General features: G+C 47.6%; 1 protein-coding gene across 1 annotated transcript in view; it reads left to right on the forward strand.

Annotated features, from left to right (window-relative positions):
* LOC117365125 (F-BAR domain only protein 1-like) overlaps window positions 1-17,396 on the forward strand; it is a 116,893-nt gene extending 99,497 nt beyond the window's left edge. The window contains 6 exon segments of the mRNA XM_033955114.1: window positions 3,496-3,628; window positions 4,881-4,991; window positions 4,993-5,081; window positions 15,722-15,786; window positions 16,188-16,352; window positions 17,063-17,396. Of these exon segments, the coding sequence (XP_033811005.1) occupies window positions 3,496-3,628; window positions 4,881-4,991; window positions 4,993-5,081; window positions 15,722-15,786; window positions 16,188-16,352; window positions 17,063-17,085 (586 nt within the window). The 3' untranslated portion in view covers window positions 17,086-17,396.
* Window positions 17,397-18,613: the final 1,217 nt, after the last annotated feature.

Genomic DNA, 18,613 nt, shown 5'->3' on the forward strand with positions numbered 1-18,613 from the left:
TCAATACTTCTCCCTCTGATATCACCCCCACAGCAACACAAGCACTAAACCTGATGGAACAATGGACCTCAGAATTTAAACTGAAACTCAATTCAGATAAAACTAAATTCTTTATAGTCTCGCCACTCTCAAATATCATGACAAAATCATTACGCATAAACAATCTTAACTACCCCATCCAGCCAACAATGAAGGTACTGGGGGTAATACTAGACCAAGGTCTAACTATGAAAGACCATGTGGACTCCCTAGTCAAAAAAGGGTTCTTCACTCTCTGGAAACTTAGATCCATAAGAGCATACTTCAACGCTTCAGCATTCAGAATACTGGTACAATCCCTAATATTAAGCCACCTTGATTATTGTAACATCACCCACCTGGCAATTTCCCAGAAGCAAATGCAGAGACTACAACTGATACAAAATGCAGCAGTCAGGCTGATTTTCGGGCTGAAGAAGTCCGATCATATAACCCCTTCCTACCGACTCCTGCACTGGCTACCAATGGAGGCACGCACGAAGTTCAAGCTGGGATGTCTATGCTTCAAAGTACTATCAGATCTAGCCCCTAAATACATAACAGACCTCTTCTCATACCCAACCAACAGACATGAGAGAAGATTACACCTGAAATTCGTCTCCCCACCAGCCAGAGGATGCAAATATAAGAGATACCATCAACAACTTCTATCCTATCAAGCAGCCTTATGGGGCAAAGACTTAGCTAAACTAATTACACACACAAACAACTATGGAGAATTCAGGAAACACCTGAAAACATACCTGTTCACAAAATACCTAGGCAACGAACAAGGACAATAACCCCCCTCGTAATCACTCCCCAAATCTGTTCTTGTAAACTGATAACCCCAATCACTAACTTCCAACCTTGTGCAAACCGCAAGGTACTTCACGACCCTACAATATTATCATTAATGCTATTGTTATTATCATTGTTATTATCATTAATGCTGTTACTATCAGATGTACATGGCAATATTCTTTGCTGTAAACCGCCTAGAAGTCGCAAGATTGTTGGCGGTATATAAGAATAAAGTTATTATTATTATTCTTAAAAGACAGTTTAAAGCACTGGCTTTGGGTATCAAAGCTGCAGCAGCTGCCTCCTTTGTGGCATGGGCCTGCCATACCAGATTGCGGACTAGTTCCTCGGAGCTTGGGTGGGAACTCCTGTCCCCTCATGTTTAAGGAGGGAGTGGATTATGTGGCTGATGTGCTTTATTATATCATCAGAGTCCTGAGTAAGGTTTTGGCCTACTCCATTTCTGCCCACCTAATGCTCTGGATCAGACAATGAGCTGCCTCTTAGCAGATTACCTTTCAAGGGGAAGATGCAGTTTGGCAAAGAGCTAGACGACTTCATGGCCAGTGTGTTGGATTACCACCCCAAATCCCTCCCAGATGGTAGAAGCCGACAACCTTCTAGGGGCGGCAGAGGCAATTTTTGTGCCTCTAGGAGATCTCACCAGTGTTTCGCTAGTTACTCTTCTCAGGGGCCCTTTCAGGAGTCCAGACAGAGATTTGGCAATTACAGGCGCCAGCAACCCATGGGCTCCCACAATTGCTCGGCTTCCAAGAAGCAACAATAACACCAAGATGACGGCTTCTCCTTCTTATATCGGAGGGTAGCTGTCAGCATTTTGGGAAGAGTAGGAATGGATTTCGTCCAACCGCTGGGTTCTGGACATTATCTAGAAGGGGCACAGGATCTTCCTACATTTCTTGCAGGAGACAGCCTGCTATTTCTCTTGCAGCGCATTCCACAAGAAGTGTAGCGACCCTCCCTGGGTGGTGTCCAAGGTTGTTTTGCCTGATGAAATCTATAGAGCAACTACTTGGGCTACTCTTCACACCTTTACAAAGTTCTACAGAGTGGATGTCGTGGCCTGAGATGATGACGCTTTTGGGTCCTCAGTTCTGTGGGCAGGCTCATTTGTCTCTCCCTAGACATATGACACTGCTTTGGTACGTCAGCTGAAGTACAGATTCCTGTGTATATGTAACAGAACAACAAATTAGGTCCATACCTTGATAATCTTGGTTCTGTTAAGATACACAGGAGTATGTATTGCCCTCTCTGTGTCGATTTTTTGATTCACCTGATTTCTGCCTCGGACATTGCCAGTGTCCATCTCGGGACCTCTACTATTGTATCTAAGATTAAGCAGAGACATTGTTACAGGAACAAGGGTTTCCTCTTCTCTTTCCCTTTTGGAGGATTATCTAGCTCATGCTTGGTGCACTTAGCGGATTGGCTCTTAGTTACTCATGTGAGTGATTTATTGCTCACTGTTTACTTGTTAAATGTTTATTGGTTATTGTTCTTTTTCTAAGTTTCAGAGCAGATCAGAATATGTTTTTTGGGGTGGGTAAGTCCTCCATACCTCCCCTTCTCCTTAATATTTCAGTGAAGATTGATTGCTTTGGTACCAATTGAAGAAGGAGCTATTTTCCACTGCAGAAAGGGATGAGTTCAAAATCGTAGTGATATCCTTCTGCAGTTTCGTGGGATGTGGGAATCAACAGCTAAAGGACAGACTCCTGTGTATTTTAACAGAGCCCAGATTATCGAGGTAAGAACCTAATCTGTCATTATTTCATAGTCTGTGGCACCTCAGGCTCAGCCCAGAAATCATGATCATTCCCAATCCAGAACTGAATTTCCATTTTTCTCTGCCCTATGACCAATGTGCTGATCCCTTGCAGTTGGTATCTCTTTTTTGTAATAAGTGACATATTTTTGTAGCACTGTACTGTATAGTGCAGGACTTCCTAACCATGCCCAAGTAGTATAATAATAACTTTATGTTTGTATACCGCTAATACCATAACAAGTTCTAAGCATCACTGCATTTGGGATCGCAACCCACCCCTGAAGTATGTAGGCACGTTATTCTGACACACCTTGTGGGGATGGGAATCTCTGCAGCTGAGACCATAGAGTCATAACTTGAAAGTCAGAGCTTTCAAGGTCATGCAGAGTGTTGGTGGCAGAAGTAAGAGTTTTGAACCCTGGCTTCCCTGGTTCTCAGCCCATTGCTCTAACCCAGTGTCATGCAAACTTTTTAAAGCCATGGCACACTAAATCCAGGCTGCAGCTGGAGGGCATCTGGAAATGCACAGCCATCGACATGATGATGTCACGCGCATGTGTGATGTTGTCATGCCAACGTCCGCGCATGCACGGAGGCCCTCCAGATGAGGTCCTGAGCCCGCAACTACTATGCCAGTTGGAGGTGCTGGAGCAGGAGAGGTGCAGATAGGCACCAGCTGACTGCCTACAGGACATGCCTCTCACCGCAAGAGGCACGTCCTGTAAGCAGTCAACCAGTGCCTCTTCAGCGTCTTGCGGCAAAGTGTGCCATGGCACACAATTTGCAATATACTGCTCTAACCACTAAACCTTTTTTTTTCTCTTCTCCTTTCTCCATCTTGCTCTCCTATCTTCTATACTTTGCCCGCTCTCTCTCTACAGTGACCTATCCCAGAGTGATCCCAGCACCAGAGATTTCTGGCTGAACATGCAGGCATTAAGCAGCCACCTGCAGAGACAGGCTGAAGAGAACCCCAGTGCCCCCTACTATAATGTAACGCTGCTCAAGTACCAGGTAAGAGGATTCCACATCCCCCCAGTCATGCTGTTTTTGTGTGCCCCCTCCCACACACACATCTGCCTGGCAAGAGCTGGCAAGTCCTGTTTGTTCTTGTGACCTCTAGGACTTTGCCAGTTCCTTATTGCTGGTGTGGTGCCTGGTTTGGATCTGGTTTGTCTTATACCGTCCAGGTATAGATACTGTAGTACCCTTACCCTTCTCTGTCAATGCTATTTATAGATCTCAATTAAACCAGCTGAGAAGTTTTTTAGGATTTGCAGTTATATCAAAGTTCACCAAGTTATGGTATCAGCTAACTTTGATTTCTTAAACAATCACAGCTGTTGTAAGGATATATATTTACAAATTAATAAAAGTGCTCAGACCACCTAACCCTATGTTTAGTGATGACACCAAACTGTGGGTAGAATCGGGACCATCATAGCATTTTTACTGTCCCTGACCCAACCTTTAACTTTAATTATGTTCACTTTATTCTAAAAAAAATAGTCACTTATCTGTATATCAGCAAGTTGGGTGCTCTATTCACCGCAGTATTATCGTGCAAATGTGTAAACTGTGCATTAAAGTGCTTTTCTACTACTGTGTCAGCTCTGGTAAAACTCCATGACCTCCATCACAGAGCTAAGTAAGCTTTCCCCATTTGGTTGTAGCATCAGCTAACTTTGAACCAGGACTTTAAAAGATAAGTTTCTATTAAACTATCAAATTATTTATGTAAGTTCAACAGCTGGATGTTTATAAATTATAAAAATAATACAGTTACTTAGTGGTTATAAATCATAAAAGTAACACAGTGGTGTATGAGCCTATGAGGAAGCACCAGCGGCAAAAAGCCCCACAAATTGATATCTTGTGTATCTGGGGTGCCGCTTCTGATGGCTCTATGAACACGGTCTGAGAACTTGTTGGAAGTTAGCACAAGTATTTGTCTGTAAAACTTAGTGAAGAATACTTTCAATATAAAATGGAATGATTTATAGATCTCGTGCATATTCATTGGGGAAACCTGAAAACATAACTGGATTGCGGCCTTCAGGGAACAAAGTTGTCCACCCCTGGAATTATTGAACAAATTTTTTTTTTCAACTATATTTTTAACACAGTGCAGGCAGACCTATTCAATGGAATCCTTTGATAGGGGCTGTAAAAAGCCTTTCAGAAAAACAATAAGACTAGTGGCTGCATATGAAGTTTTCCCCACTGTTACTCCTTTTCACACGACTCTGTTCCTTGTTCCCCTCAGGTCTCTAAGCCGGGCCACCTGGCAGCCCCTCTGAAGTTGGCGGTCACATGGAAGAGGACAATTGTCTCTACAGAGGTGACTGTGAAATACAGATATAATGCAGGGGCCATGGACAACACCCACCCCACTTACCAACCTTCAGTTCCTGCTGCCTGTGGAGGAGCCTGTCGCCAGCATGGAGTTGCAGCCCATGGCTAGCTGGTGAGCTTGAAATAATGAAGGGTGAGGGGACTAGCATCTCTGGATTCCCATCAGTTGTTTGGGACTTGTGATGCTTATGTCCTGAACACAACAATCAAAATTCATATACTAAATGATTATTGAATTTCAGTTTGTTAAAAATATATCCCATTACCTCTCGCCCTTTCTGATTCAGAAAACTATCTTGACCCCTCCATTTGTACACAGCATCAGCTCTACCATTGGGTGATTTTTTTTTTTTTTTGCATGTGACCCCCGCATTGCAGCTCCACTTGCGCAAATGAAGTCCCACAGTGCATCACTGCACATGGTCCCACATCCCCTACAGACAACTTCTATTTGTACATGACAAAAAATGGATAATTATCATAGTAGTAGTTTAAATTACAAGGGGCAGATTTCATTAATTCATCTGTAGTAGAGAGTTGCGTGGGGCAAAAATCCCACCCGTCCCTACCAAAATCCCCTCCGTCTCCACCCGTCCCTGCGAGGAATCCCCTCCGTTTCCTCCCATCCCCCCCATTGCACTGCTCTCCCCAAGGAACTATCAAGCCTTAGGCAAACAAGAGGGTCTGAAAAGCTGCTGTGTATTTATAGTACACAGATCTGGGGATGGGGGTTTAAGATAAAAACAGGCAATAAACAATACTACTCCTACTAATAATAGACTTACTTCGGCGGAGCTTGTGCTTTTTTTATGGAGTCCTGGTGCCATATTTGAAGGATGCATGGTATATTCTGGGAAGAGTTGCTGAACTGAGTATATTTTAACAATGAACAGGGAACAGCTGAAAAACACTTATCTTGGGAAGAAATATTTTTTCACATACAGATTTAAAATAAAGTAATACTTTTCAGTAAAATAAACCAAAACTGAAAGATTTTGAAAGGAGATGGTGGCAATTTCAGGTATATGATTTTTGGTCCCACAAAATTAGAGAAATAATGTTAAAACAGTCTACAAATAAAAATTTGTACAGGATTCAATGATATTATTTCAGCCTTGTAAGGTGTAGCAGAGAATTCAGAAGCAACTTTGTACCTGTAATATGAATCTCTATAGTGTGATAGGGAAGAATAACCAGTTTCAATCACACTGGGCTATGTCAGCTTCAGGAAAAATACTGGGTCAGACCAATGGTCCATTTAGCCCGGCAGAAACCCAGATAGTAGCAACATCCCATGCTACTGATCCCAGGGGCAGGCAGTGGCTTCTACTGTGATTAAGATAAACATTTATGTTGCATAAAATAAAGCATGCATGTGCTTGTTTTGACCCACTGATTTCTTATATGCTTATTTTTCTAAACTAATAAGAACATAACATAAGAATAGCTGCTGCTGGGTCAGACCAATGGTCCATCGTGCCCAGCAGTCCGCTCCCATAGCAGCCCTTAGGTCAAAGACCAGTGCTCTAATCTAACTGAGTCTAGCCTTACCTGCTTACGTTCTGGTTCAGCAGGAACTTGTCTAACTTTGTCTTGAATCTCTGGAGGGTGTTTTCCCTTATAACAGCCTCCGGAAGAGCGTTCCAGATTTGTACCACTCTCTCGGTAAAGAAGAACTTCCTTACGTTTGTACGGAATCTATCCCCTTTTAACTTTAGAGAGTGCCCTCTCATTCTCTCTACCTTGGAGAGGGTGAACAACCTGTCTTTATCTACTAAGACTATACCCTTCATTATTTTGAATGTTTCAATCGTGTTCCCTCTCAGTCTCCTCTTTTCATGGGAGAAGAGGCCCAGTTTCTCTAATTTCTCACTGTACGGCAACTCCTCCAACCCCTTATCCATTTTAATCACTCTTCTCTGGACCCTTTCGAGTAGTACTATGTCTTTCTTCATGTATGGCGACCAGTGCTGGACACAGTATTCCAGGTGGGGGTGTACTATGGCCCGGTACAGCGGCATGATAACCTTCTCCGATCTGTTTGTAATCCCCTTCTTAATCATTCCTAGCATTCTGTTAGCCCTTTTTGCCACCACCGCACATTCGCAGAAGGCTTCATTAACTTGTCTACCAGTACTCCCAAGTCTTTTTCCTGGGGGTCTCTCCGTATACTGCACCAGACATCCTGTATTCGTGTAATAATAATAATAATAACTTTATTTTTGTATACCGCAATACCACAAAACAGTTCAGAGCGGTTTACAGGTTAAGAGATTGTACATTTACAGCGAAGTTACAGCATACAGTTCAGGGCAATTTATGCAATGAAAGTGCAGAGAATTAGTTAACAAGTGTATGGTATAAACCGGTGACAATCAATAGTTGTTGCAAGGGGGGTTGCCAACCGGGGAAGAGGGGAGGAAGGATAGGGAGGGAGGCGAGGTTGGGATTATTAGTTTGGTAGGGAGGGCGGGGGTTAGAGGAATTTATCAAAGAGGTAAGATTTGAGAGATTTCCTGAAGGATTGATAGGTTGGGGCAAGGGAGATGAGGGTGGACAAGCAGTCATTCCATTTGCCAGCTTGGAAAGAGAGGGTTTTGTCGAAGAATCTTTTGTAGATGCATCCTTTTGGGGAGGGGTAGGCAAACAGGTGGGCATTGCGTGTACGGTTAGAGCCTGGGAAGGCGAAGTGGCGTGATAGATATATCGGGGCTGAGCCAGTTAGGGTTTTGAAGCAGAGGCAGGCAAATTTGAAGATGATCCTTGCTTTGAACGGTAGCCAATGAAGTTTTTTATAGAAAGGGCTGATATGGTCTGACTTTTTGAGCCCGTGGATGAGGCGGACTGCGGTGTTCTGGATGAGTCTTAGTCATTTAATGGTTTTCTTGTAGGAGCCCAGATATATGATGTTGCAGTAGTCCAGGGAGTTTAGGATTAGGGATTGGACCAGCAATCTGAAGGTGGGGAAATCAAAGTAATGTTCACCTTACACTTATCCACGTTAAACCTCATTTGCCATGTCGCAGCCCATTTCTTAAGCGTGTTTGTCGCGTTGCAGGTCTTCGCAATCAATCTGTGTCTTCACTACTCTGAATAACTTTGTATCGTCTGCAAATTTAATCACCTCGCTTGTCGTACCAATTTCCATAGCAAAGCAGCAGATGAATCCAGAGACTAGTGGGTATAGCTCACATCGACCAGCAGGTGGAGATAGAGAACTGATTAACAGTTGGCCTTAAAGCCTGGTGTTCTTTCTGTTGATTCAGTTTTGCTCTATCTCCCAGCAGGGTTGGAGCTATACTTCTAGCTCCTGGTCTCTGCCTGCTGCAGGATAGATTGAAGTGGTGTTCCGGTAGGATTCCTCTGTTGAGACTTGTTCTCTTCAGTAGGTGGGGGTGCCTGGCTGTTTGGTGCCGGCTTTGGGAGGTACACCTGGGCCCTCCCAGGTCCCTACTCCACCCTCCCCTCCGTTGGATAGAGGGGTTCCTTTCCAGGTGCAGGAGTGGCTGGCTTCTTCATTCCAGTTTAAAAAAAAAAAAAAAAAAAGGGAGGCCTTCCTGCTTGTACTGAGCCGTGCTGTGCTTCACTCGGCATGCAGTGCATTTACCAATGATTGCCTGGCTTCGGGGGTAAGCGGCTGACCGGGTGAGTGTTTTCTTTTCCTTCCTCGAGGGTGGTCGCGTTTTCCCGGGTGCCGGGCGTCTTGGGGGGCGGAGTCGTCATTCGGCGGCGTTCGCCGCGTGTGTGAAAAAAAAAAAACAAAAACCGCGTCGGAGCTGTTTTGTCAGGCCGAGGGGGGATGGCTGCAGAAGTTAGTCAGCTGTGTTCGCGCTGTGGGGAGCGCCAAACACGGTCGGGTCTTTGCTCTGCCGGGTGCTTGGAAGCACAGGCAGACGACCCGTTTTTGGCGGCTTGCGAGGCAGCCATGTCCCGGGTGCGGGAGGCTTGCGCAATGTCCCCGCCGCTCGGAGCCGATGCAGGGTTGCTGCAGGACTCGGCCACGGAGGACAAGAGTGAGGCGGCGGGGGACCAGGCGAGAGCGCTGGAGGCCGGCGCGGCCCCTCCCCTCGGCTCGGAGCAGGGCGGGGGAGTGCCTCTTAGCTGGGGTGCATTTTCGCCCGAATTTGTGCTGTTGCTCCATCAGGCATTTCAATTACAGCGCTCGCAGCCTACCCAGCCGGGGCTGGGGGCCGGGCGGTCCCTTGCGGTACCCTCTACCTCTATGGGGGGGGTGGGGACAGAGGCTAGACCCATGGCAGGGGCAGCAGGATCCCCGGGGCAGTCGCAGGGGGCCAAGAAGCGCAGGCTAGTGTCTGCGGAGGCAGTGGATATGTTGCCCAGATCTCCTTTCTCCCTGCCTGAGTCATTGGAGGAAGGGGAGCTATTGGATTGGGACACGGAGAGTATCCCGAGTAGGGAGGGGGATGACCCTACGGCTGTCCGGTTGTTCCATAGAGAGGAGCTTTCTTCTTTTATTTCAAAAGCTTTGCAGAGTTTGAACATTGCTCAGAAAGATGCCACGGGGTCCGGTAACCCCCTGATGGCAGGTACCCGTAGGCCGTCTAAGGCCTTTCCGGTCCATGAGGCCATGCAGGAGCTGATCTCGGCGCAATGGGAGGCGCCGGAGGCCAGTTTGCGGGTGGCAAGGGCCATGAGGCTCTTGTATCCAGTCGAACCGACAGAACTGGACAGGTTTAGATTGCCTAAGGTGGACGCTCTGGTGGCAGCGGTGACTAAGAGAACTACCTTGCCGGTAGAAGGGGGCGTGACACTTAAGGATGCACAGGATAGAAAGATTGAAGCATCCCTAAAGATGTCCTTTGAAGTGGCTGCAGTTACCTTACAGGCCGCAATCTGCAGTTCTTACGCGGCGCGGGCTTGTCTGCAGTGGTCACAAGGGATGACCGATAACTTGCTGGAGTCTGGAGGTACTGTCCCTTCGGAACTGGCTGATTTGGAGTCCGGCTTGGCTTATTTGGCGGACTCCTTGTATGATATTGTTCGGGCGTCTGCGAAACAGATGGCTCTGACTGTGGTTTCCCAGCAGGTCCTTGTGGCTCCGTCATTGGGCGGCCGATGCAGCGTCCAAGCTCAGGCTGGTGAGACTCCCGTTTAGAGGGGGTTTATTGTTTGGAGCGGAGTTGGATAAACTGGTAAAGGATTTTGGGGATACCAAAACGCAGCGTTTACCGGAGGACAGGGCTAGGCCCCCGGTAAGGGCCGCATCATCTAGACCGCGTTTCCGGGATGTTAGGCGGGCCAGGGCTGGTAAACCTTTTTCTAGGGCTGCATCTGGCCCGTTCTCTGCTTCGAGACCTCGGTTTCAGCAGAGAAGTTCCTTTCGTGCGGCGAGACCCTCTTCAGGGCAGTCAGCCCGTACCCCAGCCAGTCGCCCTCCACAATGACGGGGGCTTGGCTCCCTCCGCCCTGCCCTTAGGGGGTCGGCTTTCGGCTTTCCAGGCGGAGTGGGCCGCTGTCACGTCCGACCAATGGGTGTTGGACATTGTTCACGAAGGGTACAAATTAGAATTCGCCGCTCCCGTCGTAGATTCTTTCTTGGTGTCCCCGTGCCGTGGCGCGGCCAAGGGATCCGAGGTCCGCAGGACACTTCAGGGGCTGCTCGATCTGGGGGCGGTGGTACCGGTGCCCCCGGAAGAGGTAGGCCGCGGTATCTATTCCCTATACTTCATTGTACCAAAGAAGGGGGGGTCCTTCAGACCAGTGCTGGATCTCAAAGGGGTCAACAGATTCCTCAGTGTGCGTCATTTCCGAATGGAAACGGTGCGCTCAGTTATTGCGGCGGTAAGACCAGGAGAGTTCCTCACGTCTCTCGATCTCAAGGAGGCGTACCTCCATATTCCGATATGGCCTCCGCATCAGCGGTATCTGCGGTTTGCGATTCTGGGCCAACATTTTCAGTTTCGGGCAATGCCCTTTGGCCTGGCGACGGCTCCCCGCACGTTTTCCAAAGTCATGGTGGTGGTAGCCGCTTTTCTACGCAAGGAAGGGATTCGGGTACACCCTTACTTGGACGATTGGTTGATCCGCGCCTCATCCCGGCAGGAGAGTTTGTCGGTGACGCAGAGAGTGATCTCTCTCCTTCAGTCGTTGGGGTGGATTGTCAACTTTCCCAAGAGTGTTTTGTCCCCGTCGCAGTCTTTGGTGCATCTGGGGGTACGGTTCGATACGGCTCAGGGGAAGGTGTTTCTACCCCGAGACCGGGGGGAGAAATTGCAGGCGCAAATTCGCCTCCTTCTCGGGTCGCCCAGACCTCGAGTTTGGGATTATGTGCAGGTGCTGGGCTCCATGGTGGCGACTCTGGAGGTGGTTCCCTGGGCCCGGAGCCACATGAGACCCTTGCAGCAGTCTCTGCTCTCTCGCTGGTCGCCAGCGTCTCTGAACTACAATGTGCGTCTCCAGTGGAGTCCTCGTGCGGCTCACAGCATGCGCTGGTGGCTCCAGGACTTGCATCTTTGGAGGGGCATGCCGTTAGCCACACCGGATTGGGTGGTAGTTACGACGGATGCCAGCCTGCAGGGCTGGGGAGCCCAGTGCATGCAGACGTCGGTGCAGGGAATTTGGTCTTCCCAGGAGGCTCAATGGCCCATAAACTTGCTGGAGTTAAGAGCGATCCGGTTAGCGCTGCGGGCATTTCAGGCCCTAGTTCACGACAGACCGACCAGGATCTTTTCGGACAGTGTCACGGCGGTCGCGTATGTCAATCGGCAGGGGGGTACCCGGAGCCCGCAGTTAGCCGAAGAGGCAAGACATTTGTTTCGATGGGCAGAGGTGCATGTTCCGCTTCTGTCGGCGGCACACATTGCAGGGCACAAAAACGTGCAGGCGGACTTCATCAGCAGAACTCTTCTCGATCCGGGAGAATGGGAGTTGTCGGCTCGAGCGTTCGGCCTGCTAGTCCATCGTTGGGGGTTGCCAGAAATGGATCTCATGGCCTCTTCCCGCAATGCGAAGGTGCCTCGGTTCTTCAGCAGACGCAAGGAACAGGGATCGGAGGGGGTGGACGCATTAGCTCTCCCGTGGCCTCCGAATTCCCTTCTTTATGTATTCCCGCCTTGGCCCATGATAGGGCGGGTGTTGCAACGCATCTCTCGCTTTCGAGGCAGAGTAATCCTGGTGGCTCCGGATTGGCCACGGCCGTGGTACGCAGATCTGATGCTGCTGTCGGTAGGCGAGCAGGTAGCGTTCCAGGTAACTCCGGACTTGCTAACGCAGGGTCCAATATTAATGGAAGATCCGGGCCGCTTTGGTCTTACGGCCTGGCTATTGAAAGGTCAAGGCTGAAAAAGAAGGGCTATTCAGAACGGGTGATTTCCACCCTGCTTAAGGCTAAGAGGATTTCAACGTCAGCCTCCTATGCGAGGGTCTGGAGAATTTTTGAGGCATGGTGCGGAATACACGGAATTGAGCCTTTCCATGCTTCTCTGCCGGCTATTCTTGCGTTCCTGCAGGAGGGCGTAGAGAAAGGGTTAGCATATAACTCTTTAAAGGTTCAAGTATCGGCCATTGCCTGTTACAGGGGCCGGGTGGCTCGCTCGGCTCTCGCATCGCAGCCGGACGTGGTGCGTTTCCTCAAGGGGGTTCAACATATCCGGCCGCCGGTTAAGCGAATTTGTCCAACTTGGAACCTTAAGCTCGTCCTTGGGAAATTGCAGGGGGCACCTTTTGAGCCCCTGTCAGCGGCCACTTTGAAAGATGTCACACTAAAAACAGTTTTTTTGGTAGCGATGGCTTCAGCAAGGCGAGTATCGGAGCTGCAAGCGCTTTCTTGCAGGGAACCCTTTTTGCGTTTCTCGGAGACTGGGGTGACGGTGCGTACGGTGCCGTCCTTCCTGCCTAAGGTTATTTCGTCCTTTCATGTGAACCAGAGTTTGTTCCTGCCATCCTTCAGGAAGGAGGATTGGGGGAAGCGTTTTTTGTCGGTACGGCTACTGGATGTCCGCCGTATGCTTCTCCATTATTTGGAGGTGACGAATGATTTTCGACGGTCGGACCATCTCTTTGTCGCGTTCGCGGGAAAAAACAAAGGGATGGCGGCGTCTAAAGCGTCCATTGCGCGTTGGGTCAAGGACACTATTGCTTCGGCGTATGTGTTGTCAGGGAAGAAGGTACCGGAGCACCTTCATGCTCATTCCACTCGGGCTTTGGCTACATCTTGGGCGGAGTCCGGGGGGATGTCATTAGAGGAGATTTGCCGGGCGGCCACTTGGTCGTCAGGGAATACTTTTTCAAAGCATTATCAGTTAGATGTAGCGGCCCGTTCAGAGGCGAGTTTTGGCGCGGCAGTGCTGGCAGAGGCAGCATTGGCGTCCCACCCAGTTTGAGTTTGCTTTGCTACATCCCACTAGTCTCTGGATTCATCTGCTGCTTTGCTATGGAAGGTAAAATTATGGTCATACCTGTTAATTTTCTTTCCTTTAGAAGCAGCAGATGAATCCAGAGCCCCTCCCCAAGTGCACGGGCGGTGTGTAGGGGGTTTAGGTCATAAGGGTAGCCGGGGCTATGGTTGGTAAGTGTATTATTTCATGACTGAAAAAAAAAATAAAAAAAATAAATAAATAAATAAATAAAATAAAATAAAAAAGAGTGAAAATATTAATGGTATTCAGAAGAGCAAGACACGTTTTTTACTGGAATGGAGTTTGTGGCTGCTCATTCTCCTTTCGGGATGCTTGGGCAAAGTGCATAACTGAATCAACAGAAAGAACACCAGGCTTTAAGGCCAACTGTTAATCAGTTCTCTATCTCCACCTGCTGGTCGATGTGAGCTATACCCACTAGTCTCTGGATTCATCTGCTGCTTCTAAAGGAAAGAAAATTAACAGGTATGACCATAATTTTACCTTCCAGGTCGTTTATAAATATGTTGAAGAGAACAGGTCCCACCACCGAACCCTGCGGCACTCCACTTGTGACGCTTTTCCAGTCCAAGTATTGTCCATTTAACCCCACTATCTGTTTCCTATCCGCCAACCAGTTTTTAATCCACATGAGTATTTCACCCTCAATTCCATGGCTGGAAATTTTTTGAAGTAGTCGTTCATGTGGGATAGTGTTTGCAGACTTTTAGACGTCTCTCTTGAAGATTGAGATTTCAAGGACTATAGCCCGACAGGTGGGGGCTTCTGTGTCTTCAAAGAAATGAATTCCAGGAGCTTCCCATTCCCTAAAGCCACAGGGCTACATTCAGGTTGTGTTGGTAATTCCTCTGTGTTGTTTATGCTTATCCTCACAGCTGGCTAAATGTAAAATTTGGAGCAAAATTTCCAAGCAATAAAAGCACAAACACACAGTAAAATCTGAGATGTATTGAACAGAGTTTGCAGTGTATCTAATAATTCCTTTTGATGTAAGGCTGGTTCCAAAAGGTTGGTCTTCTCTATTAATCCTATTTTCTGGAAGGAAACGTAGCTGCCTAGCCTGGGCCAATCAGGCCTTAGGATTAGTGGGGATGGGCGGCCCACTATGCCTAAGGCCTGATTGGTCCAGGCTTCTAGAGCCTGGGTCAATCAGGCCTTAGATTTAGCGGGGAAGGGGCGGGACCGTCTCATTTCCACGAGGTGGGCCTGTCGGCTGGACGGCAGCAAGACCCGTCTAGCCGACCAACATTTAAAGGTTAGTTGGGGGAGGGAGGTTAGTTTTTTTTTGGGGGGGGTCGTCGGGTTGTCGGACTTTCCGGCAGGAGGATTGGGCATCCTCCTGCCAGCGATTACCAGTTTGGGGGGGAAGGAGGTTCCAGGGGGGTTCCGGCAGGAGGATTGGGCATCCTCCTGCCGGCGATAGGACAGGCAGCCGCGGCCGCTATACTTATTGCAGCAAGGAGATCCCTTGCTGCCATAAGTATAGCGGCCGCGTCTAATTTAACCCGATCCTCTAACCGGCGTCTGTACTATGGACGCCAGTTACAGAATCAGGGCCTGTGTGCCTATGTGCTGAGCTCACTGCCTACGTGACAGAGACTTTTGCTGCTGATTTGTCGGGAGTTCAGCGTGATACCGGACCCGGACTGGAAATTAAGTAGGCCTTGGGATAGGAACGCCTGGTCTATGGGCCTGGGAGGGATCCCCATGGGAGTCCTGTAGGCCTGAGAGGGGTTCCCGTTGACCTTGGAGGGGGGGAGGAGAATCCCCGCAATCCCCGCTCCCATGCAGACCTCTAATATGTAGACCATGGGAACTTTGCAAAGGAACCCAGGCATTTGAATTGGATTTTTGTGTATGTGTGTGTTAAATCTGCTTACATATTACTAGGGTTACCAGATGTCCAGATTAACCTGGACATGGCCTCTTTTTAGAGAACTGTCCAGATGGGTTTTCAAAACCCGACAGTTTGTCTGGGTTTTAAAAATCGCTGAACTCGGGGCAGCATCTGGAGGGCCTCTGTGCATGGCTGGATTCAATGTGCTGATGTCACATGCATGCTCACATGCATGTGACATCGTATCATATCTGAGCATGCGCAGAGTACCCTATTTGTTGTGGGTAGGAGAACTAGCAGGAAGTGTGTGCATAGGATTTGAAAATGCTGCCATAAGTGTGTTCCTTGTGGCCCCTGTACTGAATTTTTATTTAGCTTAGAAAATTGCCCTGTACAGGTGCCAAGAATGGTAAAAAGAACAGTTCCCGGGTTCTAGTGCTAAGCTAGTTGTTTCTGATTTTTTTCTGCTGTTTCTCTTCTTTTCCCAGAGATTAGTTTTTCCACTCGTTCAAAGAAAGTCTCTTTACTGTTTTTCAGGAACTCTGAGGAGAAGAGGTTATTGTGGCAGCTACCAGATGCCTGTGATGAGAAGGCACCAGGAGGTAACTTAACAGATGTCAATTACTCTTCCTTTTTTTTTTTTACCAACCCCAAAAATCTTGTCCCCAGGATATCTGCAATCTGCCAAGACCGAGGGTAAGGCCTGAGTACCAGCCACAGTACATGCCTCTCGGATCATGGCAGGTAATAAGGGGACAATGTCCCTATTTATGCCATCAGACCAATAGTATGGGGGGGGGGGGCGGGGGCAGCACAAGCCTAGCAGTAGTATAAACTTGAGTGTGGTGGTAAATGACTGGGGAAGAAGGTGATGTAAAAATTATGCTGCTCCTGGTTCAGTGGGGTTTTCCTTTATCTGGGTGACTGTGGCACTTGTGTACTTGGCAGGTAACTGTTGCCTGCTAAGGACTGCTAATTCTCGGCCTATGTGCTTCTCCTTCAGGTTCTGGCACTCTTATTGCTAGCTGGGAACCTCTGTGTGGCCCTACCACAACATCCCCAGTGGCTGCGCAGTTCATAAGCGAGGGCAGCACACTCTCGGGCATTGGCATGGAGCTGGTGGGTAGTGGGTACAGGATGTCTCTAGTGAAGAAAAGATTTGCCACAGGTAACTGAGAAACTAATTTTGGGTAGGAAGCTCTCCGATATTGGTCTGATGATAACTCCAAGACACCAGATCTGCCCTGCAGTTCCCTTCTGCTGCACCAGTTCTAAGAGACCCCTCCCAAACATATACACAGGTGTACAGAGCTCTGGCAATGAATCTTACTCCAGCTCTGCAGCACCCACTGCTATTCCATCATTGAGACTCTTTACATGCAATTGTTGGTACATATCACGCCTGTCCTGCAGATCTCCCTGCTGTTTAGTACTGATATCCTCACATCTCTGATACTGCAGAAGTAAGGTGCACTTGATACTGCAGCAATGCACCTTACTCCTACCCTGCAGAAGGGTATGGTTGTGCCATAGCATGGTGCAAAGATATTAGGCACCATAGTTGAACCTTCAGGCCTAGGCACCCCCCCAATAACTTTCAGGCCCCTATTTTTGCTGCCGTTCTCCTTCAAACTACATGCACATAAATGTGTACCTAGGTAAATGGACTATTTGAAAATTGTGCCCTCTTCCTGAAGAAATAGGTACACGTTGCTGATTGAATTTGTCCAGTTATCATGATCTATTGTGTTGCATTTACTGCAGTTTCTTGATGCTGACCCTAGGCACCTACCTAGTCATGCCTAATGGTTGGGCCACCCCAGGGCTTATGCAAGTATTTCTCAGCCCTGACTGTCCATTTCATTGTCTCTTCTTTAGGGAAGTACCTAGTGGGTTTCTGAACTGCACCTCAATCCATTTCTCCTATACTGGGAAACCAGGCTGTTTTGCACTTTGGGGCCTTCTTGGCTTATGGTAATTGGAAGAGAAGCTTTCACCTGGGAATGTTTCTAGATCCATTCTATCAGTAGTGTGACCAACGTTTCCTGCTACAGAATGGGACTTGTGTGGTGACAGGATGGGGAACATGAAACCTGCCCAGGATGAGGAAAACTACTCCTCTCAATGATCTTACTTGGACAACATATAGAATGTATATAAATTTATTTGCAAAAAATACAGAATAAAGTCTTGCACTGATAAAAAAAAACAACCTTTGCCTTTTAATTGTCTCAGCAGATGAAGCACTGATTTTCCTTTCATAGATTGCATTTCCCAGTATAGGCAACCAGGAGACAGTAGGAGTGAGGGAAGGGACATCTGATCTCCTCTAGTAAACTAAGACAGTCTATAACATACGACATCCAACTGATCATCCCACTAAAGAAACAAAATGTGAAAACTAAACAGAGGATCAAGGCAGGCCTAGAAAAATATCTTTGAATGGTTCCAAAGAAACGGACTAGTAGCCAACAATATTCCTATAAATTTAGCATATGAAATGCCAATCTAGTGTTATTAGATGAATGTCTGTGAGCAACGAAACCAGTCTGATACATTCCAATCACATAAGGGAGAGCCTTGTCTAATCTTAGAGCCAATAAAAGCCAAAAGTTTTCCATCCGCATTGATTAAAGAAATAGGCCTGTAGTTCGAATCCAACATGGGATCTTTATTTGGCTTTGGCAAAACTATGGTTAAAGATTCAGCCATAGTACCTGAAATACAACCTTTAGTTAGTTGTGACTGATATAAATTTAGAAGATGGGGTAGAAGTGTAGTTTGAAATGATTTGAAAAATTCCACTGTGAATCCATCACCACCCGGAGCAGATTCAGCTCTGAGGGACTTCAACTTTTAAACATCTGACGCAGCCTGCGTTTCGCGGAATACACTCTGCTGCATCAGGGAAAATATCTCTAGCAACGCTTCTTTTGGCTGCACACATACTCCTGCCGGTTTTAATTAGGAAGTCGCTCCCTCATAAAACCCACATCATAGATCAAGATACCTAGGGACGTTACCTGTTATTACATATTACAGTAGGTTCTTATTCTTTCCATTTACTAAATGTATATGCGCCAAATATATATGATCATTCCTTTTTTGAACAAATAGTCCACCTGGTGTTGGAACGCACTAATAAGCCATTGTATTTAGCAGGAGATTTTAATAAGGTTTGGATCCACAGCGGGATCGCTCACACCCGGGTATCGCACAGGTGGGATCTGGAACTCGTGGTTTACCATATCTTTGTTCAATCTCGAGCACATGACACATTTTCCCGAATTGATTATATAATCACTTCCCATGCATTTTTTCCTCACATCGAGGGGGTGACAATCGGGCCTTAGGCGATATCGGATCATTCCATGGTTTGGGTAGAGGTGGATGTGTGTTTTGGAGTCCATGGGCCCAGCTGCTGGTGTT

This window comes from Geotrypetes seraphini, chromosome 8 (assembly GCF_902459505.1).
Source record: "Geotrypetes seraphini chromosome 8, aGeoSer1.1, whole genome shotgun sequence".
Lineage (NCBI taxonomy): Eukaryota > Metazoa > Chordata > Amphibia > Gymnophiona > Dermophiidae > Geotrypetes > Geotrypetes seraphini.